The sequence below is a fragment of the Pleurodeles waltl genome, chromosome 6 (genome assembly GCF_031143425.1).
Source record: "Pleurodeles waltl isolate 20211129_DDA chromosome 6, aPleWal1.hap1.20221129, whole genome shotgun sequence".
NCBI classification, from domain to species: Eukaryota; Metazoa; Chordata; class Amphibia; order Caudata; family Salamandridae; genus Pleurodeles; species Pleurodeles waltl.
The window spans coordinates 1431845640-1431871246 of record NC_090445.1 but is presented as its reverse complement, the minus strand read 5'-3'; the positions used below and the strand labels follow the sequence as shown (position 1 = coordinate 1431871246).

Here is a 25607-nt window from a genome sequence, read left to right as displayed (position 1 = left end):
TCCTGCGCCGCCAACCCCGCACCACCTGAAAGCCACATCTAAGCTTGCCGCCGGATTCGGTTTACGGAGCTGCTGCAACCGGTATGCCGCCCGACGAACGAATGAATGCCCCAACACCCACACCACACGAGGAGCCATCTACTGAAATAAAGAAAAATTGTGTGAGAAAAAGGAATAACCGCGCAGACATGCCCAAATAATCACTTCCTATAACAATTCTGGCCTCACGTAGCGCTTATAGCAACTGGAAGACCATCTTCCAATGGCTTTCACCTCTGAGATTGCCATGCCAGCACCCGCCGCGAAGGTGGCCGCGCCAATCCTGAATGAATGGGGGGAGTACCCTTCCGGGTTGACGCCTGCTGTTAGTAGTGTAATCTTTAACACCTCTGCAAATTGGTAACGTGACAAGCAAGCCCCATTAGCATGTATGAATAGGGCAGTGGAGTTCACAAAGGGGCGTACCTTCAAGTAAGCAGCTAGATTGGCTACAGGGCATATTGCTGACCCATGCGCTGCCCTTAGAACAATCCTCGCTCCTTTACCTAACTGATCAGTTTTTGATTTACGCAGATGTATAGTGGTAGAGTTACTATCGACTGTTACATCACGCCACTGAAGGCCCCCTGCGTGGTCATTCGTGGAGCCACCTATCAATTCCCCTATGCGAAAAGCCCCGTAAAAGGCCACAGTGAATGCCGCTGTGAATAAGTTAGCCTCAAACTGTGAGAAAGTAACCAAGGTGACTGAGCTCACCAATTTTTCCAATAAGTGCGGGGTTATGGGTCGCCTGGCGTCTATTCTAGGACCGTCTGCTCTAGACCACCCCACTAGCGCCTGCTTAATAACAAATGCATAGAGCCTAGAATCTTGCCCTCTTATTTTGGCAAAAAAGCGTATGGCTGACAAGTTGGCTTTTGCGCAAGATACTGGTTTACCCTGGGTCTTTAAATGCTGCAAAAAGGCACAGATTGCTTCTGATGAAAACCAATCTGGAATGTTCACTGATGTCAAGAACCGTCTATAATGCCAGAAACCCCTTTCATAAGCCCCCCTAGTGCGTTTTGCCAATTATGACACTACTAAGGCATTTAATGCGGGACACCAATCTTCCACAGTGATGTTGGGAACTCCGTCATCCTCATCGCCGCCTGTGGGTGGAACCTCTGAAAATCCTGCATTAATGATCGAGACAAAGCATCAGCTGCATTGTTATTCACCCCTGGAACATGCTTTGCTCGGAATGTGACGTTGAGCTTCAAACACCGCAGCACCAAATGTTTCAGCAATCTCAGTACCCATCTGCAACTAGCTTTCTGTCTATTAATACTCTCTACGACAGCCATGTTGTCTGACCAGAATACCACAGATTTGTCTCTTAATATGTCGCCCCATACTGATACAGCGACGATGATGGGAAATAATTCCAAAAATGCAATATTTTTGGTGAGTCCTAGGCCAACCATATCACTTGGCCAATCTGCCCTGCACCAGGCTGACCCCAGGATGGCCCCGAACCCCACACTGCCTGCCGCGTCTGTGAATAGACCGAAGGCGGGGCTGTCTACTGTCTGGTGCGGCCAAATTACCGCCCCATTGAAGTCCTGCAGGAAAGCGTCCCATACTCTAAGATCCTCCTTCACCTCAGCTGACAGTCTGGTGTGGTGGTGCTTCTCTGTTAAACCAGCCATGGACCTAGCTATGGATCTGGAAAAGGGGCGGGCCATGGGGATGATTCTCAGGGCGAAGTTCAATTGTCCCACCAGAACCTGCAGTTGGTGAAGTGTGACTTTAGTATGGGACAGGACCGTCTGGATGGACCCTTTAAACGCATGGAGCTTATCTAAAGGAAGGTGGCACTCACCCGCCTCCGAGTCAATTTCGATGCCCAGAAAAGTGATGCAAGTGGAGGGGCCCTCAGTTTTTTCTTGCGCAATTGGGACCCCAAATTCCTTGAACATGGCAGTTAGTGACTGTAAGGCCCAAAGGCATTTTTTAGACCTAGGTGGACCTAGGACTAGAAAATCATCCAGGTAATGGATCACGTTATCATGATTGGTACGCCTGGTGAATATCCATTGTAAAGCTGAGCTGAACTGCTCAAAATAACTGCAGGAAACACTGCACCCCATGGGCATACACTTGTCATAAAAATAGCCCCCATTAAACTGAAATCCCAGGAGATGGTAATCTTCAGGGTGGACTGGCAAGACCCGGAAGGCTGCCTCAATATCTGTTTTGGCTAGCAGCGCACCGCGCCCCAGAACCCTCAGCTTTTCCAACGCCTGATCGACAGTAGCATAGCGAACTGAGCAGAGGACTGGGTCAATAGCATCATTTACTGAAGCCCCCCCGGGGGCTGACAGGTTATGAATCAACCTGAACTGACCAGGGTCTTTCTTGGGTACTACCCCTAAGGGGGAACAGACAAAGTCATTAGCGGGGGGGACTGGAAAGGCCCAGACAATCTGCCTAATGTGCATTCTTTAGCAATTTTTCTTGCGACCACTTCATGGGTCCTTACAGCAGACAGCAAATTCCTGCAGTGTTTTAGGGGGGGGACCCTGGAGGCTGGAATTCCAAATCCCTGGGAGAAACCTTCGATCAATAATCTAGCAGAAGCTTTGGCTGGGTAGGTCTTCAACCAGGGGATAAGTGCTTCTAGTTCAATGGGCGAGGGCAAGGATGAACTATATATTGGGCTTACTCCCTTCTTTAACTTTATCCCTTGATCTCTTAAGGCATTTAAACTCGGGGTGGGAAGGATGCCCGCAAAATGAACAGGAGTGCCTGAACTTGCACGTCCCGGCTGGGCGTGAGCATATCTTTCTGTTGAACGCCCAACATGATCCTTTTTTGTCATTCGCGTACTGTGCTCGAAAGGGCTGCTTAGTGGGTAACTTGTTATTAACGCACTATAACCAAACATTCACTTCGGTCTGGTCCCACCCTATCGTTGGGTCCTCCACCTTTGCCCACCTGAAATCCATGTCATATTCCAGCCAAGCGTTTCCTCCATACGCATGGTGAGCTTTTAATATCTTGTTTGCATAGAATATCATAGCGATCCCAGTTTCTGGCTTTTTCTCAAGCATAACTGACATAAACACATTGTAACCGAACAACCAATTTGTAATGTTCTCCTCAATTTTTTGTTTTTTCTCGCCAAATGTCGAGGACTTTGTCTCCTTTTCTTTTGTTTCTACTTCCCTTCTCTTAGCCCTAACCAGGCTAAAAATATCTACAAATTCCCCTTTCCATATTTTCTCTTTTATCTCTGGAGCCACGTGCGCAGCTAACTTCCCTGGCCTGGACAGCAGAGTGTCCACCCCTGACCCTTCAGCAGAAGCAAGTGGTTTTGTGGCACTGACGCTTTGTTCGCTGCCCTTACCATGCTCTTTTTCCAGCTGCGGAGTCTGATTGAGCGAGCCCGATGCCAGGCTGACACCGGGACTGTCTGACGACACCTGCAAAGAAGGCACAACACACGCCGCCGCCAAAGCTTCAACCTGGTGCTTCAGATCTTGCACTGAACTCTGAAATGAATCGCTAGCCCATGGAGTTGTGGGGGGGGGTGGGGGGGAAGGGGGTGCACTCAACTTAGACAGCATCTGAGATACTTCCAATAGGGCCTGGGTTGTTGGGTCTTGAGGCACTCCTGGGGGATTTTTCTCACTCCGTCCCATCACTGACGCTGTTACCCCCACCGGTGTCACCCCTGGGTACTGCAGGATGGGTGGACGGGCAACCCCGTAGTTGGGGCTGCTAATACTGCTAAAGATCGCCGTATGTCAGCCAGCATGGAATCCACCCCTAATGACGTGCCCGCAACCTCTATCACCTCAATTGGTTGAGGCACTGGATTAACTCCTGTGACTGATGTAGATAAGGGGGCGCCCAGGGGAACTGGATCCACCGCAGGAGGTGGAGGGGGGGGTGCCTGTATTGCACATGCCTGTTGGACTACTGCGAGCTGCTTTTTACTCCTACGTTTGACTGGAGGGAAAGCTGCGCGCTGGGCTACATGTGCACGACGGGGGCGAGAAGGCCCCTCCTCACCCTCATCCCCCTCTGAAGGGACGTCCCCCCCATCTGAGTCACCGTCATCCAATTTTGCCAAAACTAATTTTAAAAGCTGGGCCAAGTCAGGGTCAGTTCCCTTCCTTTTCCCCAACCTCACCCTAGTTGGTGCCATAATCTAACAATAAGATGGGAAACCCCGTGAACAAGGATGCAGCGGCTGCAGTACACTTACCCAAACACAGATACCCAGCAAGTGAAATCTTTTTTAAAAAACAGTCCCCAAGTTAAATTGCAAGTTATTCAGGTTAGTAAATATTAACCCTCCTGTAAAACCTGTAAATAAATTGTGTTAATCAACATCAGCCAAATTGAACAAAAATGCTTCGTACACTTTCAAAACACAAATGGCGAAGGCTTTGATGCTAATAACATGCAATTTGCACAGCATATATAACTAATCCTAAATTAGTGTAAAGGGATCACCACTAACACGCTGCTCCCTAGGTAAATTACAATAAAATTAAATTACCTAAAAGATATTCACCCACGCCTAATAGGCTGCACCCCTGGGGCTCAAACACCCTACGCTTGTTTTACGCGCAGCAAATCGCATCTTTCCAGCTCAAGATATTACTAAGGGCATTGGTGGTATCCGAACCCCTGTACACAGCTAGCCTGCTGCACCACAGGTACTTGACCCTGCCACTGAGCTAAAGCTCCTGGATACCAGATTCTGGGGGGAACCCCTAACAGATGAGCGCGCGCACAGCCAACACTACTCCTAAACACGGAGCCCCGTCACCGTGCGCTCACTCACCTCTTTATTCCGAAAATTGGGCCCTGGGATCTGTCGCCTGCTCCTTCTATCACTCCCCTCTGAAGCGGTTCCTGTGTGCCCCCACGACGATGTCCCAACTTCTGCAAATTGGGCCCGCGATCTGCCGCCTGCCCGTCAAGAGATGCTGCAACGTCCTCGAAAGCAGTCCGCGACCTGCCGCTCCCAAGAGATGCCAAAACGTCCTCGAAAGCAGTCCGCGACGTGCCGCTCCCACGAGATGCCGAAAATGTCCTCGAATGCAGTCAAGATGGTGGCCGAACGTCCGGGCCGCCGCGCCAACAAGAAGAAGGCCGAGCCTTCCGTGGGGGTGCTTTTAAGCCCCCCACTGGCTCGCGGCGGCCCAGACCGGTTTGGCCCGCACGTCGGCCAAAAGTTCCTCCCCAGAGGAATTTCCGCTCCCACGTCTCGCGAGGCGTGAGAGCGGAAGCCTCGGCCAGCCTGCGCACAACTAGTGCGAGGTTTTGGCCCCGGCGTCCCCGACCCCTAAGGGGTCGCGCTCCCCCCATGTTGGGGGGGCGCTCTTCCAAAAGCGCATCTCTGCTCTGGACCTTAAAAGCATCCCAAAGGGTTGCCTAAGATAGACATCGCCGCTCGTGCTGAGTTGAAACAAAGAGCTCTCACCACATTAGCGAGCTAACCAAATTAAGACAAGGACGTGATTGACGTCCTTACTAGGCTGGGTAAGTCAAAACCTCTGAGTTTCCTCCACTTGGGCCCTGATTTATACTTTTTGGTGCAAAACTGCACTAACGCAGTTTTGCACCAAAAAGTTCAACACCGGCTTGCACCATTTCTTTACACAAGCCGGGCACCATATTTATGGAATGGTGCAAGCTGGTGCAAAGGGTAGGCTAGCGTAAAAAAAAAAATTATATTAGTCGGGTGGGGCTGGCGGTATAGAAGAAGGGGTTTTTGCACCAAAAAATGATGTTGGACAGTTTAGAGTAAAAAAAAATGACTCTAACCTGCCTGGAGTCATTTTCTGACACAAAACCATACATACCACATGGCTCCTGTCTTAGAAAAGACAGGAGTCATGCCCACCACCCCAATGTGCACCACAGGGGACCAGGGTCTCCTCGGCATGGCCACTGCACCAAGTGCCATGTTAGGGGCCCCATTTCAGGGTCCCCAATGGCACTTAAAAACAAAATACTTACCTGTACTTACTTATACTTACCTGGGATGGGGTCCCCCATCTTCCGCTGTCCGTCTGGTGTGGGTGGGGGTGTCCCTGCGGCCTGGGGAGGGCACCTGTGGGCTTATTCCATGGCGTTCCACCATGGAAATAGGCCCACAGGTCCCGTAATGCCTGCCCTGACCCAGGCATGAAAAAAATTATGCTAAGCAAGCTTTGCACCATTTTTTGACCCCTCCTCCCTCCCGTGCATGATTTTAGCAGGGGGTTTAAATATGGCTGTAAGGCCATGGAGTCATTTTTTGCACGTGAACGCCTACTTTGCATCTCTTTGACGCAAAGTAGGTTTCCACATCCAAAAAATTACTTCAACCATAAATTTGGCAATAGACGGGTCTAGTGCCAAAGTATAAATATGGAGTTAGTTTTGCACCAAATTTGCATTAAAAAAATGATGCAAATTCAGCGCAAAACAAGTATAAATATGCCCGTTGGTGTGGCGGTACCCCTCTGAGCATGATATGTCTGTGCTTACACAAAGTGTGGTAAGGAAAAAGCCCTTGGACGCCACCTACTGGTGACTGTACGTTTCAGTGTAGACCTGGAAAAATGTTTTAAGTATGGGGATAGCACAAGAGGCTCAATCACATTTTTTGTGAAAAACAGAAATCTATCTACTGTTCCTGCTTTTGTCCACCAAGAAGCCTCACTGATAGGAAAGAAATGAGTAACCCTCCCCCCTTCAGCTGCAAGTAAATGGTTAAAAATCTCTGCCTGGGAGAGACTAGATGAAAGGTTATCTGTGTTAATTGTAGACAGTCTATACATTCTCTGTGAAGTCTCCTGCAATCCTTACTTTTCACAGGTTTTCCCTGGTATCTCACAATAATGTAGGATTTTGTCTAACTCTCTGTCTTACTGTACCCAAACTCCCCCAACATTTACTTCATCAACTTGTCTGTTGCTACCTGCCCTCCCTTGATCCAACTTCACTATTACCTGTTCACCTCTCCTTCCATCCTTGCCAGCAGGGCACCTAAGGATGTCTATCCACAGCACACCATCATTTTTAAGAGGACCTTTCCATCTACAAGTGTGCCTCATTAGTCCACCATCTTTGCAGAGCTCGTTATTCGTTTTTTCAGTATTATCCGTTTTACAGACATATGTTAGGCGGTTTCAACAATTTAGGTGTAAGCAGTCCTGGTGTTTAGACGTGCAGTGGAGCCACAATGTTTCAAAACTTAGTTATAACACCATCATAACAGTTTTATTTAATTGTAATTTAAATTTAACCCCTGTACATCCAACATTTAAACCTTTAATCACTCCTTGTATAGCCAACAAATATTTTTCTATGTTGTATATCTCACACTTTAGCACTTATATTAGACTGTGTGTCTTCCGGTGTTCCTCTGTCACCCCTCTGCATTAGTTGACTGTGTTCCATCCCATTGGTCTAGTCAGAGTCATGTTCGGGTAGGTATGATTTCCTTCTCCTTAGCGTGTCAGCGTCTAGTTGTGTCAGTGTGTGTCAGCAGTGTTCATTATGCTGTGTTCCTGTGGGCACATTCGATTCCCCATCTTGCCTCTGCATTCTGTACTCCATTCCTCTCCACCCCCGCCATCACCTTAGGATGCAGTAAAGCAACATATAGTTAATCAACGTAACATCAGAACCCTCTTCCCTAAGTGTCCTACAGACTCTCATAAGGTACCCTTCCCTCTTTTGTTCTATTCATCCTCTGCATCTCAACTCTCTCGCAAAAAGTACAGCAGTTAAGAATACTCCTCCACTCCTATGTTGATGATTCCAAATTATATTTTATGCCCTTGTCAGATTATTGTGACTCATATTTATTGCTGGATTGAATGGGAGAGGGTTTCATAAACTTAGAGCCAAAACATATATGGTAACTGTGGTTCCAATTCCTGGTGTAAATCAGTTAATTTGGTTAATTTCTCATTATGCTTGTTACACGAAATACCAGAAATTATGCCATACACCACATCATGTAATTATGTGCTGTTCTGGACAAAATTTGACGGTGAGTGTACTGGAATAACACAAATGGCTAGAATGCTCTTCTAACATTTTTTGTGTTATTTTCTTTACAGAAAAAAAAATTTCACATCAATTTTTGACCATAGAGAGTATTTCAAATTAAAATATTGAACTCAATAATTGACTTGCCTTTCACATGAAAATCGGCAGGACTGAAACTTAAAGAGCCTCATGCATACTTCGAACTCTGTCCCTAAAAACCCCCCGAAGGGATGCTTTGCCGGAATGTCCTCATATGCTCACAAGGCTCTCTGATATTCACAACAATTAAGGAAATGGTTGAAATGTCATAATTTCCAAAACTACATCATAGAGGTCTGTGCAAGCAGTCAATGATCATAGCTCTGCACATTTTCGTGTTTGAACAATACTCACAAGTTAATAATGAAAATATGAAGATGTGTGATCGAAGTACTAGATAATTGAACAGCATACTATGGCCCTCATTACGACCCTGGCGGTATAGAACCGCCAGGGCCGCGGCACGCGGGAGCACCGCCGACAGGCCGGCGGTGCCCCGTGGGGCATTCTGACCGCGGCGGCTTAGCCGCGGTCAGAGAAGGGAAACCGGCGGTCTCCCGCCGGTTTCCCGCTGCCCCCAAGGAATCCTCCAAGCCGGCGCAGCTTGCTGCGCCGGCTTGGGGATTCCGACTCCCCCTCCCGCCATCCAGTTCCTGGCGGTTCTCCCGCCGGGAACCGGATGGCGGGAGGGGGAGGGGGAGTCGCGGGGCCCCTGGGGGCCCCTGCAGTGCCCATGCCAACAGCATGGGCACTGCAGGGGCCCCCGTAAGAGGGCCCCAAAATGTATTTCACTGTCTGCATAGCAGACAGTGAAATACGCGACGGGTGCAGTAGCACCCGTCGCACCTTCCCACTCCGCCGGCTCGATTACGAGCCGGCTTCATGGTGGGAAGGTCGTTTTCCCCTGGGCTGGCGGGCGGCCTTTCGGCGGCCGCCCGCCAGCCCAGGGGAAAACTCTGAATACCCGCCGCGGTCTTCCGACCGCGGTGCGGTATTCACGACTCGCAACATTGGAGGGCGGCCTCCGCCGCCCGCCAAAGTTGTAATGAGGGCCTATGTGTATTATTTACAATCATAGCATGCACACAGCTCCCTTCTGTGTAACATTTCAATAATTGTCACAATTTCAGCTGTGTTTCAAAACGTGGTAGTGTAGTACAATGCAACTTCACAAACAGTGTTAGTTGTTTTTGGGACGTCCACCTATTCTGCCTGTGTGTGCCTAGATTTGTTTCCCATGGGTGTCAAAAGCCATTCCAAGCTGCCTTTATCTGTGACTTGTAAAATGTGTCTCCCCTGAGGCCTGCAGTATTAGCTAATCTGTATTGTGTTTCACAAACACAGGATTCAGTACTCTCCCCAAGGCATGCAGGTTCTTGCAACAAACAAAACCTGCCCACATCCTGTATCACAGAGAATCTCAACAGGATGCTCCCTTCCAAGTGGTGAAAGCCCACCTTGTGTCCAAGCTGCGACACACCAGGCTAAGCATAGCTAAAATGAGTCTAATGAGTATAAATGTTTTGACAGATTTATTTAGGTTTCATTGAGTCTTCATGTAAATTGTAGATCCCTTTTTATTGTGTTCATGGAATTTCAGGTTGTATTTAGACTCCTTTATGTTGCGTTCAGATCTCATTCTGTGTTGTTTACATTCCTTTGCGGTATATGTAGATTCTTTTGTGTTCTGTTTAGCCCTTACTTTAAGGGATTATTTAAACTCCATTTGTTAAGTAGGATTCAAGCACATGCCTTTCCCTGTGTTTTAAGTTTGCTCCTTCCTGTTTTTCTTTTTTTGCTATCAATGTTTTACTCCAGTTTCTCAGATGTTACCGTGTGAAGCTTCTACAAAAAAGAAAACAGGGCAATTGTCCACAGATGATGGTCAGAGAACTTAATTCGGGACTAATTCCTAGCATGAATCAATGGTTCATGGGCTCCAGCAGCAGAAGGGTGTACCAAAGAAAAGATGTTAGTGGTGGATCGACACAGAAAGTACCCCTCAATAGTATCAGAGGGATACTCAGTTTTTGTAATATTTAACAACGGCATTTTTACAAGAACTATTTTTTATTAATAAACACACAAATACATTTATTAATAAAAATGGATTTTTTTTTTGTAAAAATATTTTTCGAGGTTCTTAAAGATGATTTAAGTTGAGTTAATATATTTCATTTAATGGCCTTGGAATATACACTTTTGGGAGCACTTCTGCAAATTTATTCGTTAATGTCCCAGGTACTTTTGGGTTATGCGTTTGTCCTTGTAGGAGAATTTATATTTAAATATTTAGCTTGATCAGGTTTGTCAGCAGAGAAGCCACAAAGCTGCTTGAATTCCCTGCAGTTTGGGGATAAGGTCTGATGTGCAAGAGCAAAGTAGGGTTCAGGATAAAATCTGTAACACCCGTTCTATGACCGAATGGAGAGGAGATGTGTTTTACTTCCAAATACACACAACAAAGCATTGTTTTCTTCTTGTATGTTCTTGTACGTCCTTTTGTGCCGGTGCCGTGAACAGGTGACATCCACCACCATCTCCGCCCATGACAATGCATTCCTAATCAAAAATTGACCTAGGCTGGCCTAACTAAATTCTTATTTTTTCTTATGTTTTTTTCCAGTGCAAAGCTGAAGAACAGTAGCAGACAGGTGTGCCTGGACCCCAAGATCAAGTGGATTCAAGAATACCTGGAGAAATTCCTAAACAAGTAAGGAAGGAGCAGGGCCTGCAGCCAGGGAGGATAGGGCCAAGCTTCAGGGCTGCTCTACCTCCACTACGGACTGCAACAATGCCTAGTCTGTGACCATGAGAATATGGGCACAGAGCATAATGGTGCTTATATTGTGAAAAATACAGGAACTTCAGCTAAAAGCACTGTGACTTCAGACCCTACCTGTTGCAGACGAGCTCACATTCGTTAGTTCTTGTTGGTTCTCATTATCCTGTCCATCTCAATTCGCCACACTCGAGAGGGCCACTGTTCCAAAGTAGTTGGAATCTGGCACCAGCTTGCTCCCCCTGTGGGAAAAAAACTGTTTTAGGAAAGAAAATACTGGGGGGTTTCTGCTGGCAGTGTGTGTGTGGGGGGGGGGGGCAACATATGTTAAGGCAAAAAAAACTTGTTGTGAATCTGCCTAAACATAGGAGACAGTAGCCATCTGGAAACTGAACATAATCAGGAGCTCCAAGATTCTCCAGGATGTCAGAAACATTCCAACTAAATAAAAGAAAATGGAAACAAGAAACCTTATTGACAGGTAACAGTGTAAAACACAAGAAGGTAATGAACATGTGAATAAACCAAGAGTACTGTGATAATCGAAAAAGCCTCACTATATAGGAAATCTCAAAGTGTGATCCGAAATTCACACAGTATCTGTGTAATCAACTCTCACAGCATTAGGGCCTCTGACATTTTCAGAATGGTCCCCTGTTTCAGATTCTCCGTAGAATATATGAACCATCTGAGTGTCAGGATCACCCAATGTATCAACATTAGCAGTTTAATGGGCAGTGATGTGTGTTATGTTGAGGGCTGGCCATTTCACAGTTCAGTCCGTTTAAAAAGATAATCCGATGGTACTTCATGCCTCCAATAGAGCACTGTAAGGGGCTGGGCAGAAATGCACCCTCACCCCGGCAATTAAATGGTTTAGTCTGCTAAGAGCAAGAATGTAAAAATCTGCTTAATTCATACCATTTGGACATTTTGTATTGAGTTCAAGAATCCACCTACTACCTACTTTCCTAGGCCATTGCTTTCCTGGATAATTTTGAGTTGAGCCAGCAGTTTGTGTAACAGTGTGCACTAGAGCCTAGGCGCTAGTACAGTTCATAAAGTTATGAATTAAGGTCCTGGTTTAATGCCTTTTAACTCCCTTTTTGAGGGTGATCTTGGATTAAAACTCACCTGTCCATGCTGCAGTTACTGAGCCACAGACCAGAATGATGGAGCTGGTTCTGTATTTCGTGGATATTCTGAGATCTTTGTGCTTCAGCCTAGGTGCATTTCGAGTTCATGAAAGGCTAATTTCTCACAGAAAAGCTTATCACCATAGTCTGCTGCATCAACAGGGATTTTAAGCATCACTTTATTGTTTCAGTATGCCTCATGTGGTTATTAAATATCAAGTTGCCTTTTTGTGTAAGGCAACACAGGTTTCATACTTGCTTTTCATGCACATATTCTTGCTGTAAAGGGAGTTACCATACGCTAGTCCACTCTAATCCTATATGTTAATTTTCTGTTTTATTGCAGTTTATGCAGGTTATCAAAACGCATGTATTTTCTGAATAATATTTTTTTTCCTTTTCGTAAAGCCATAGGAATGCCTGTGTAGCATGCATCTTTGATAATTATGTAGAAATCAATATGTAATCAACAATTATTCATTATTTAGATTTTATATTTTATTTTTGTATTTGCATATAGTTTGTAGCAAATATGATATCTTGGGACATGTCAGCAATAAAACCTTTATATCTGTATGCTGAAGAAAATGCAAATGTATGTGAACATGTTTTTTTATCAGTTTCTGCTATCCTTGTACTTTGGGACATACTTCAGAGACACACAGTGTATATCCCATAACAAATATATAAATATATAAATATACATTTATATCTTTTCTAAATGGCCTTTTCCTTCTGGTTATTTGCTTTCATGATGAGAGAAAATGGAATGTTTGGAAGTTCTTACCTAGGTCACAAATGCTCAAAACCGCCTTTACAAATAGCTCTGGAGGCAGATAGAATGATTCGCAACAGAGCTGCACGTTTTGGCCCCAACGAGGAAGTCCGTTTTTAAGATCCATGCAAGCAGCTGGAGGCTTGTTGTAGTGTGGGACAGAGGGACAATGTGAAAGTCTGGGACTGTGGCCAAAATATAAACAAAACAACAATTTCCCAAAAGCGGTTCAAATTTTCGAAAGTAAAATCCACTTGGATTAAAAAAGTAATTTAGAAAGCAAAAATAAGTCCACTAAGATGCTGAACAAACTCGTCCAGCAAAGGTCAGTTGGCCTGGCAACGTTTCACTTTCTTTCAATATATTTGGCAGAATAGGAGTTCTCAAGGGTAAAAAACATGTATTTTCACTTAAAATTAGAATGACGGGGAATGCCGCTGGAAAAAGAACCTCGTTTCTGGCATTAGAACTGGTTGTGTTCTTACAGAGTTTTGTGGATCAAGTCAAAGCAGACATATGAGACCCATCTGTAAGATATACAATGATCTCATGTACACTCTCTGACACTGTGAGTACATGTATATAGGTGTGGTCAGTCTCTCTTTATTAGTGTTTGCGCTGATTCAAGTGCTGGCGTGTGAATTTAGGTCTGTCTATTTCAGTATGCTTCTGTCAGTCAACACACCCTGATCGGGGCTTAATTTGTAAAAGAAGGGGTGTCGGGCCCAAAGTTTTGCTCAGAAGTCCAAGGCCGGGTTACCAAATATTGGGGATACTGAATACTAAGGGTGCTTAGTATTGATTACACTTCATTCCTTTTTCATCAGTTTCCAGACAATCCTTGACCCCTTTCTAATTTTTTTCAGATTATTTTTCATCCTCGTTTTTTTCTTTATCACTGTTTTTTTCTGTTTTTCCTCTTCCTCCTTCTTTTCCCCTTTTGTGTTTTTCTTACTCTGGGTCAAAGTCTGACAAAAAAAAAGTGTTGGTGTTTAAAAATGAGTGCTGATGGGCCCTACCTGCAACCACTGGCTCAAATTAAGCACTGATCCTGATGTGTTACTCTGAGTTGACAATTTGGTAATATGGAGTTGTATATGACAACAGGTTAGTTGGTGTCAGTGAGGTGCTGGAAAATCATTATAATCAAGGTACTGTCAGTGTTTATGTCATTGTGTTACTGTCATGTGTATTTCATGATTTACTGTATTTATGTTAGTGTGTTTCTAGGAGGCTGCATATGTTAGTGTGTTACAAGAGTTTGTGTATTTTGGTGTATTATTGTAACTGGTGGGTATGGTACAGAGACCTATCGAAATTACCTACCCAAGACTTCCAATTTCCTTCCCACACCTCTCCCCAGCGAGGTTGGAAGTTCCCCCTAGGGAGACAGAGACTAACCAATGACATTCCTGCATTAGAGAATATAACAATTCTCAGGCTGTATTTATTACAAATTCATAAACACATTTAAAAACGTTTCACAGTATTCTTGCATCCCATTTACAATATGTACATCACATCATTTTTGTGGGTAACTGATACATGGTATCTCCCAACAATAGCTCTTAAAGGAGTCATGGTTGACCACCTTCCAGGCACCCATGACATTGAATATTCCGATTGACTTGGGGCCAATAGTTCCCTACAAGTTGCACATCACAAGGCAAAGTCACCTGCCCCTTCAAGATAGAGGGAGCATGGGCTAGCATGAATTCTGGACCCCCAAAGCACAACCATGCCAGAGCCAACCCAAAGAAAGTACACACTCAATGGGAGACGGGCCTGGACACCAGGGCCATACCTTGGTTCCCTGGAGCAGTCACCATCCCCCGACATCCGAAGGCCATGTAAAGGAGTACCATGGAAGGCTATGAACAATCACTGTAGCGGGTGTCCCGAGCCCTTCTCTACACCCCACAGCACCCTCCATTTGGGAAAGAGGTCCAGAATGCAGGCACGTTGGTGGTCTTTGGAGGCAGACAGGCGAAAACCAGGTAAAGGTGAGTGGGGCTGAGATCCCCCTTTTAGCCCACCCGGCTGCCCCTGCCACCTGCCCATGCACACCATTACTAACCTGCCAGCCAATCGTTGGCATTGTGGTATGCCTGCGAAAATTTGAAATACGGCACCAACAGTTGGCCGCTGCCTGGAACCGGTCCGATCCAGCCCACATCTGTCTTGGGGTGGGCCCGCCATCAGCTGACATTGCACCTGGCCCATTATTGGAATGGTGTTCCCAGTCTGTGTATTCAGGTTTGCTGGTGCCTGTACACGTTGTGTGTGCTGCGGTGAGTTTAAAGGATGACAGTGTATCACTTTCTGTACGTGTTGGTGTGTTACTTTGAGCCTTCTTTTCGGAACAAATGAAATTGAGTAGTTACCTGGCTTGCATCTTTGTGAATTTTTGTTGCTAAACTTTGCAAGCTTTGTGATGTGTGAAGTTTGTGCAGTTAAAAAAAGGGCAGATTATGCACCCACTCACTCCAGCAGGAATAAATTGCAATTAATGGCCACACAGACAATGGCTCCATTGTTTGGTACTCTATGATAGCCCTATGTTTCACACCCGGATACCAGGTGTGGCTTTGAGTTTTGATCCTCTCTACCCTATCCAATGACAGTAGCCATTAGCTCCATATTGCACCACCCTAGCTCTCCCCAGCCAATGCTCCAGCACCCTCACATAAACTCCACACTTTGTAGTCTCGCAGGGAGGTTTACTGTCGGAAGACACAGATTTCTTGATACAGGATGTCTCGCTTATGGAACTTACCACAGCTGGAAAGCCTACCTTGCAATTGGCTGGGCGGTTTTAGTTTCACTAGAGAAAAGTCACGATACTTAACGTGCCTTCCTGAGCCAAAATGTTGTCATCACACCACGTTGATGGTGTAGATTTTCTCTATACCCAAATGTAATCTGTATATGTTGCTGTAGTACTTTGAGTCTGAAGTGGTTAGGAAAAGTTCTGGGAGTCTGTCTATGTAACTATTCATTGTGAGTCTGCAATTGTGGGTGTATTACTATGTGTACATATCCGTGTGTTTTTGTGAGCTTGTTTATGTTATTGTGCTACCCTGAGTCTTTTTATGACAATGTGCTTTTGTCTGAATTTGTTGATGTTACTGTAGTAAGTGCGATAGTCTGTGGTTTGTTAGTGTATGTTTGCCTCTTTGATTATGAAGCCTGTTACTGTGTGTCTCAGTTTGTAGATGTGTGCATGAGTTACTATGTGTTTCAGAAATTGTGCCCGTCAATGTATTATTATCTCACTAAATCTGGACCTGTGTATTAGTTTTACTGTGTGAATACTGGGATGTCAAACATCTGTCTTCTTTTCTCTCCTGTCCATCTGTTCCCTGCCTCCATAACCGCAAAATATTTTTCCAAAGTCCTCTCTGGCACTGTGCACTCCTCTTTTGACTGATGCACGTGAGTTGGCTTTCAGCATTGATTTTGAATGGTCTGGTCTCTTGGATGTGGTCTTGTTTCATAGAGACCCTCACATTCACTCAGTTTTCTTCGTCTAAGAATTTTGTACAGGGACATCCCTCTGCTCACAGAGTTAAATCAGCTGCACTATGCCATATTATAAACTACTTCTTAAACGCAGCTGAGTGACTGCTGAATTAGAAGAGGAGGGCCTGAGGGGGCTTCTAGTCTGTTTGGTTACCTTTGATTTGGGCTACACCAGGTCAGCATTCAGTAAATGCAGGGGCAGCTGGAATTTTAACAGGGGGGTGGGCGGACAAGACACATATACACATACACACTCACCTATGCATGCACACACACGCACACATCCATTCATTTGTCTGCTAGGAAGCACTCATACTGTTCTATTAGAACCAAGGAAACGCCTACTGGTTTTGCCAGTGCTTGTTTTCATATGGTGAACATTGGTCCAAAACAGTGATGACCTTCCATTTCCTCTCAATGCTGTTCTATTTTCAGCATTTTTGCCCTCCTTCATCTCCACCTACCGCTTTTCCCTTCTCTTTTTCTGTAAGAGACCCTTCCCCCCGAACCATGCATTCTCAACTGTGCAGCTTACACCCCTCCTCAATAACCCTTTTCTCTTGCCCTCTCCTTTCCCTCCACCCTCCTTCCACCATTGCCACTCGCCCTCGTTCATTATTTTTTCTGATCCTTAATACATCCCCTTTATTTTTTTTCCTTTTTATCTGGCTTCTTTCCCCCATTTTACTTTCATTTCTTTTGTTTCTAAATTTTTTCCACGTCTAGTGCTCCTTCATACCCGTTCGTTCAGAACATAAAACAGAGGACTGCAACCTTATCTTTTTCCACACTATCACTTAAATATATTTTTATTTTACAGATTGTAAGTATGTTTTCCACCTATCTCAAGGTGATTTGAAGCAGGCTCAGGTATTTTTTCTGTTCGGCTGAACACATTGTCACAGAAGTGCAGGCAGAAGGATACTGAATAGCAGCACAGACCGGAACTGGGACAGGGCCAGCAAAAAGAGTAGTCGCCTTCAATGTTATGGTATCAGAATATCGTTGTCTAAATATTGACGGATAAAACTATGTCCTAAATATTGTTTACAAATATATCACCCCTGTAGTCAACAATGATTGAATGATATGTCTGCATACGATTTTTCGGCCTCAATATTTATATCTGGTGATATTTTTGCTATCTGTATTCTGGCATACAACTGCTTTAGGTCCCCCACAAGTCCTAGGGATGCTGGACAACACAGCAAGCCCAATTCACAAAGTTTTTTTGTAAGTAGTTGCGTTTTCCTCCAGACTTAGGTGTGACTTCTATGCCTACTGGTAGATTACTCTGTGAGTAAGCATGTCATATTCTTGGAAACATATGAGTATTGAACACGTATCGCCAAATTTAAGAAAAGTGGCTCTACATGACATTTAGCACCACTTTTCCTGCGGCCCCTTGCACCCCCTACCCCCACCATGTGCACCGTATTTAAAATACGGCGCATCATGGTGCAGGGTAGATGGCAACAGCATCAGAAGTTCTTATGCGATTGATGTACTGTTCAGGGTAAGCGCCAAAATGTTGGCGCTAACCCTGAACAGTAGATAGGGGCCCACTGAAAACAATGGCATGCCCCATTTTAACGCCGGAGCAGGTTAAAAAAATGCCCCAAAAAATGACTCAAAGAAATCTGTTAGATGTCTTTGCGCCATTTTTTCGGCCCTGCTAACAGGAATGCAGGCATAATGGGGCGCAAGTGGTTACAAAGTGGTGCAATGCATTTTGTAAATCTGGTGCAGCAACTTTGGCCTTGTTGGGCCACATTAGCATAAAAAACAATTACGCTAATGTGGCGCAAGGAGGCACTATGAGCTCTTAAAGTTGCCCCTTAGTCCATGCTCGCAAGAAAAAGCTTTGTGAGTCAAAGCCCGGAAATGCAGAAGTAATTCATACTTAGGACAGGATAAATACAACTACTCACAGAACAAGCTTTGGGAATCAGGAGGAGATATTCAAAAATTCTGTCAGACCTGGGCTTAGGGCAAAGCTCATGTTTGACGTCCCAAAGCAAAGAGATGGCTGCTTCAAGTCTCAGGTGTAAAATACGATTTAACAGTGTCTAAGATCAAACAGAGAGTCAGTGTCAGACCTCGGTTTACATTGAACCTAATTCATTGTAGAAAGTCCCATAGCAGGTGTTTAAATGAGAGACAGGCGTGAAGTCATTTTTCGCAAATCAAATTGTAGTATATTTTGCACTCTGACAAACCAGGGAAGTGTGGTTCACCACATTGCAGCGCTCTTTATATGTTGCAGATTTTGTTTACTCCCCATTCAACTCTGGAATTTGAAATTATGTTTTTTTTCACAATTGCTTTGAAGCCAAACCAGAAGAATGGATCGGAAACAGTCTAGGGGGAAGAAAACAGCAAAATACAACTTAGATTAAGAAGCTGCAACTACCCCTGTCTCTGTCTTGGCCTCAAACAGGGACAGGCCCCTAAATACAACCAGAGCAGGGAGAGCATGGGATTCGGTGTGGGTCAGTATCTGGTGTACAAACAGAACCACAGAATAATTATCCTGATGAAAACAGACGGGCACATTCGGAGCTAAGTGGACTTTGGTTGCCATTAGCAAATAACTGGATATTAGTGAATCTGATGAATAATGGGAAAGTTCTGCATTCGTACAGACACAAGGGCCATTATTTCCTTGGCCTGTGCTATTTTTGGGCCTTCCACTCGTGCTGAAAAATGTACTTATATATTTGAAGCAACCTTGCTGTACTTAATAATTATAATGATGAGGCAGCTAACACAGCCATGCCACTAGATGGCGCCAGATCCTGGCGCTACTACGTTTTGTCTTTTATTGGAGTATTTTTTTTAACTTGCACAGGCGCGCGTACTAGGTGGGCCTCATATGGAAGTTTAGCTCTGAAGATGCTCGGGCGAGCCTAGTAAATGACACTTTTGTCTTGGAGGTACTAAAAAGCACTAGTTATCAGGCAGTTCTGGAATGTTAGGTGGCCACGTGAAGCTGTGTCATGCCTCTTTTATGACAAATGTAGGCGATTAGGAAACTCCAGACCTCATTATCCTCATGTTGTCTGAGCTCACCCCCACTTGCAGGGCATGTGTCAAACTTCATCAGAGAACATGCTAGCTTCTTCACAGGCACAATTTCAGCCTCGTTATCCTGTCTATGTTCAACCTGTTCACGGTGCCTCAGTTCACCTTTGCAGGTGACAGGAGTTAACTTTTCTTACAGTGCCTCATTTTACTCTTCTCAGAGGGCCTAAGTAGTTTCTGAAATGCCCCAGTGCACCTTCCATACAAACCTGGGTTAATCTTGCTCACAAAGCCTGTGTTCACAATAAGCAAGCAGCCTTGGTCCCCCTTTTTGCAGTGCCTCACTTTACCTTTCTCCGTAGGTAGGCACTTGACAGAGACCAAACAGTCAAAGCTTCGCGGAGAAAAGAACATTTTAAGCAATACAGGAGTGCCTTGAAGGTAAAAATACCGTATACCAGGGAGTGATGGGCCGGGGTTTGGAAGCATGTCATTGCGATAGCGCAAGACATCATAAATGACTGTAGTTTGATTTATTTACATCACACATAGTTATGAATTCAGGCACAAAGAGGAAACCACGCACTTTTGATTGACGTACCAAAGCCATGACTAGACTTACTATGGCAGCAGTGCACATCTCTGGTAATTTCCGGACAGGCGCTTGCTTCATGTTTCACTTTGATGCCTTGATTCACTGTCCTTTGTTCTCTCTGCTGACCTCCTATCAGATCCCTTTTGGCCACACCCTCCCCCCCCCCACACCATGGGGGCAATAAAATGAGGGGGGACCACCTCCACTTACAGTGGCCCTTTAGGAGCAAAACAGCAACCAATTTGGCAAGGGAGCAAGACCAGTATGCTTTCCCCTCTATGTCGCCCTGCAGGCTGCGTGGTCAGCTGCCCCCAGGCGTTCCTAAGTGTGTGCAGTAAAAGGGATCACAGCCTCAGATAAACTCTTTTGTTGCTGTATTAAGGAGGCTGATAAACTAAGATCCTCTCGGGTGACCCGGAGCAAGACGACCCCTAATGGCTGGAAGCGTGGATATCTATTCCACTTTTATTACCCAATAAAAACAGATACAAAGGTGGCACACTTAAAGCCTCACTGGAAACAGTTGTGGCTTCCTTATCTCAGGGCTACAAAAGGCGCAGCTCTGAGGATTTTGAAGGAGGTCTGAAAAGGCGCAAGCCCTCTAACAGCCAGGGTGTGGGACTGACACAATTGCTTTGCTTGGAGTGACAACTCAGCCGCACCCAGTGACTTGATGATTGTTTCTTTTTCTTTTTCTGTGTTTTTTTTTTTACTGAAATGAAGGTAACTCACCGATTCTATGGTCTGTCGTGTGTGTACCTCTGTGTGTGTGTGTGTGTGCGCCTGCGAGCACCTTGCTTCCCTGTAGCATTGGGATGTGTGCCAAAAGGAAAATTAAATGCACACCTGCTGGGGAACCTCTCGCTCTCCAAATCGCACCCCCCACACACTGTGTCCATTCCCTTTTCTAAGCAACCTGCCTGGTTCCAACCATCTATTTGTGGAACAATGCGACGTCAACTCCCCTGTGCAGACCCGAGTTCAGTTTGCAGAAGCTGCCTGTCCAACCACCTCTCTGTAGGCGGTGGTTCACTGAAGGGGAGGGGAGGGGTGGTAGGTAAAACATTGGTCCTTGATGGGGCGTTTCTCCGGGGAAATTGCTCCAGTTGGATATGGCCACCTATTACCTGCAAAGTGTAATATGTTTTGGCTGTTTGCTTTAGAGAAAGAACAAGGCAGATCAGGGGCCCTTGGTGGGGAAGGGTCAGACAGTGGGGTCGCTGGAGGGTGACGCACAGTCATGTATGTACCTTGATGTGAAAAGCTTGTCTCCCAAGTTTGGAATTAAACATCCTGTGAATCAGAGTTGCCACTGGCTGACACCCACTTCACCTACAGAGATTTAAGGGAACATTGGGAAGCCGAGAAAGATAAGTGTGAGTCAGAGTACGGTGGAGGATGTTTTATTGATTTTACAATTGAGGGTGTTTTTGGAAGCTTAAAGTTACAGTGCGTTAGAGAAACACATAAAATCTATAATTACTGTTGACATCCATCTGCCATGCACATGTGAGCGTTCTCGGAAGTTCCCAGGGTGAAGCTGGGAGAGCCTCGGTTTGGGATATTGGCACTCACTGAGCACCCAATCAGCCCAGACACCCTGCGAGACAAGTCGTGGACAGCTGTGAGAGGGAGCGAAGAAGAAATCAACATGCGTGTAAGTAGGTATGCACACTTGTATAAGGCGTGTGTATGTATGTAGCAAGGTATTTGCATATGCATAAGTTTGTTTGAGGCACTTTGTGCATGATCCAGTGTGCTCAATGTCTTGTTTAACTCGTTGTATGTGGTGTATGTGTACATGAATATGTTAGTGCATGTGTGACGTGTCCATTTCTCAGTGTATACATGTGTTCATGTGTGCGGTGTACACTTGTGTCCATGTGATGCATGTAGGTTCTCTGTGTGTGTGTTTTCTGTGCATACCATCTCAGTATTAGTGCGTAGTTGTGTATGTGCAGTTAGAGGTGTTTGGTTGTGAGTTTACATATATATATACAAAGAGTTTGTATGGGAGTCTATGCATGGGAGCGTATGTATGTGTGTTACGTCTGGAAGTGTAGTGCGTGTCTGCTTGTGGTTTTGTGTGTGTGTCTAGCCCTCTTAGACTCCCAGAAGGAGTTTTGCAGGCCGTGTGGGTGCATTCTTACAGGAGCATGTTTGCCTTTGCCTCGAAGAGACTTCCTGTTGAGGGTTGTCTCTGCTCTCAGTCATTGGATTGTCATGCAGACTGTCCTTTTGCTCTTTGGCCATGTACTGGACTAGTCGTTTCATTCTTGAAAGATGCCTTGAGGTAAGTTTAGAACTATCCACAAAACCCTGTCTGTTATCTCAAGAGAGGAGACTAGGCTAGGTCCCGGTGGGTGAGCAGGTGGAGGAGATACCAGAGAGGATGCAAAGACAGAGATAGCACTTCCACGAACTTTTAGAGATCTATGAAGGGCTTTACTAATACAGGACGACGAGGAACTCTGTCTTATCAAGTAAAGCTCACCGGATGGGAAGAAGTGTTTGTTCTAATCATAATGAGGAAATGTTGCAAACGTTTTACCGCTAAAGTTGTTTGTCCAATTCTTCTCCACAAAGTGTATGTGCACTGTTAAGCCATCTCAGCACTGCTCACAGGATGAGGGGTTGTTTGTTTAACCTTATGATCCTCAGAGGGCGTGGCGTGTTGCTAGACAAAATTGCCACTCCTCACCCAGAAAAGTTAGAGCATCATCGTGGGGCACTATGGTCGAATCCCATGCTGCATTCCCACGAGGAAGACCTCTGCGCTGCTTGTTGAACCCTGTATTGTCAGCCAACACAGGACGGGAGCACCGATTGACCCCTTTATATTGCCCTTCGCAAAAAACATAAATCTTGGACCACCTAGGATCCAGAAGCCCATCACCTGTAGGTTTTGTCAAACATGCAAATTACAAACCTTTTAGTAGATATAACGTCTTAAACCTTGTGTAAGCTATATCTGTTGCATCCATGTGTAACTCAGATGGCACATGCAATTCAAATAAACTGCTTAACATGGAAACACAAAAAAGTGATGAAATGGCCTTTTATATAAATGACCCGAACTATCCCCTAGTTAGACATAAGCAGCAATGGCACAAGCTCTCAAAGGCAGCAATCAGAGACATTTACATGTTTCCGCTTAGGAATGTGATTTTGTGAAGCTAATATGAGCTCACATCTGTTATTGCCTCAAACCCCAGGATTACACAGAAAAATAAACGCCTTTCGAAAGTCGCCGTGAAGCCCATCCATGCTGTCCCTTATATTGGAAGAGCAGTCAGATCGCTTTACAAAGGCCAGGCACCTGGTTGGTGAAGTTGGTGTGAGGGACACATGCAGCTATGGTGCCATTTCCAAGCCCGAGTCTATTTTGGCATCTTAAAGAATACGGAAATTAAATGTGTATCAGTTCAAACCGATGCTATGTTTAAAAAAAATAAATAAATAAGCTATATCTTTCTAAAAAATGAAAAAAATATGGTAAAGCACTGCCTGCATGTACATGTGGTATCGTGACATCTGCAGGTGATTCATATCCTGGATTGGAAATGGCCTAGTCATTTCTTTTTGATGGTCATAAATCTAGTTATGGAAAGATCCCTTTATCTCTATCATCTCAAATTTGTCTCAGAAACTGAATATTGACATAAATTATCCCCCCCCCACAACTCATTCATAGTTAGTGAAATACCCCAACATGTCACAATACCTAGATGACATTTTATGAGCTACTCTTGCAAAATATGGTTAGAAGTCACAAGCAATTTGCAAAATTATTTTTAAAAGTTAATTCTTCTTCTTTTGGTACTCAAAGTTTTCAAAAAGTGAATGCAAGTATTTATATGCCATGCATGATTAGCTGAAGAGTGTGTACCATTATGTTAAAGTGTTCAAACATTTCTTTTTCAGATTTATACAAATTATTCCAAAAAGTGCCCCTTTCATTTTAAAAACGTTATGAAATGGAAGACTATTCTGAAAGATTGTAAGGAATCTTGTGACAAGTGCACAAAAGCATGTTTGAAATGTGCTCAGAATTAATTTAAAAAGCATTATGAAAAGATGTTTTACAAATTGTGGCCAGTGCTGTCAACAGTACAAACTTTTTTTTTTTTTTGGTTAGAAATGCTCTAATATATACATAATTATTCAGGCAATTATTTTAGGTGATCGCTAGAAAAAGCTTATTAATTTGAAAAACACATATAGTTATTTCAGAGAACATGTACTGCTATTTTTTAAGAGGTACACCGTTCCTGTGCAAAATTTGTTTATAAATGTGCATAATTGTTTGGGAAAATGCAATGATTGGTTTTAAACGCACAGAGAGTTGGGCAGAACATATTTTAAAAGTACGGCCTTAGACCCCAATAACTGACCTGCGACCCCAAGAGCTATACTTAATTAGTTTTATGAATGTGCGGCGAAAGTTTACAGAAGATTTGTCTTCAAGAGATTCAAGGAATAGGTAGATGAGAATGCCCTAATGCTAAGGGAGGATTTAAGGAAGGGCACTCTTCGAAATCCCAAGAGGCTTATTAGAGATCTCAAAGGAACTACACAAAGGGAACTGGCAAGAGTTTGATTGAATGGTAGTTTGTCAGAAAAGATTGAGATAAGGAATGGTCTACAACAGGGCTGTGTGTTGGCCCTGACATTATGCAGGATTTGCCTATGGTTTTGTTGGGATCTAAGTCATTTTCTCCTAAAATGGGAGGTCTTTGGTGTCTTTGACAGGGCATAAATAGGCCTCTAGATAAGATTGATGTATTCTTTGATTATTGAATACATAAAAGACTGTTGATACCTGGGTATTCATTCCTCAAGTAACCTAAGATGAAAAAAATCACTGTGAAATGGTGAAGGTGAATTCCCTGGCAACAATAATGGGTTTATGTAATTTTAGGAAGGTGTACAGTATGCCAGATGTTAGGCTGGTTTTGACTGTATTTATTTAAGGTAATGGTCTAAGCAAATTTCCTATATGTATTCAAATTCTATTTTTAAGTGTTATCTAAAGCTGGGAAAGTATAGAAGGCCAATGTTTGAAAAGAGTATTGAATTTACCTAAATCAGCTAATATTCAAGCGATAAGGTTGGAGCCCGGTTTTGACATCCTGGTTTTGGATCTCTGAGAGGGCCATACTGATATCCTGAAATAGACTTTTAGGATCAGGGTATGACAAAGTTACATTATATCGTAGAGATGAGATTCTAAGAAGTAAGCTAAAATGGACGCTAGTCTAAGACAGTATCTGTTAAATATAGAAAATAAGTTCTCCGTGGTCTCTCCAATAATTTCAGTACCTAAAAAAATCCAGATAAATGAAATGAATTTAAGAATGGAAACACATTTTAGAGAATGGGATTTAAGTACATTTTGATGAAGAAGTCTTCAACCAAGTTATGGGGCTCATGGAGAAAGAATTTCTCATTTCCTTATCATCTTTGGCTAGCCCTGATTTAAAGCAGGTGATTTTTACATTTAGAATTGGTTTTAGTCCATTTTATTACTGTGCGGAAATGCTAATGTGGCTAAAAGATATTGGCAGTGTTTGTAAATGTAGGTTGGATTGCTTATTTTTCATGCTGGAAAGATGGAGGATTTTAAAACACATTTTAATGAAATATGGTGCGTGAATTGATGGAAAGCCATGAATTTCTTATTTTGTA

The 25607-nt window shown here is 44.2% G+C and overlaps 1 protein-coding gene across 1 annotated transcript in view; it reads left to right on the top strand.

Moving 5' to 3' along the window:
* CXCL12 (C-X-C motif chemokine ligand 12) overlaps positions 1 to 25607 on the top strand; it is a 99567-nt gene that overhangs the window by 59566 nt on the left and 14394 nt on the right. The window contains exon 3 of the mRNA XM_069240810.1: positions 10712 to 10798. Within this exon, the coding sequence (XP_069096911.1) occupies positions 10712 to 10798 (87 nt within the window). The remainder of the gene's footprint in view (positions 1 to 10711; positions 10799 to 25607) is intronic.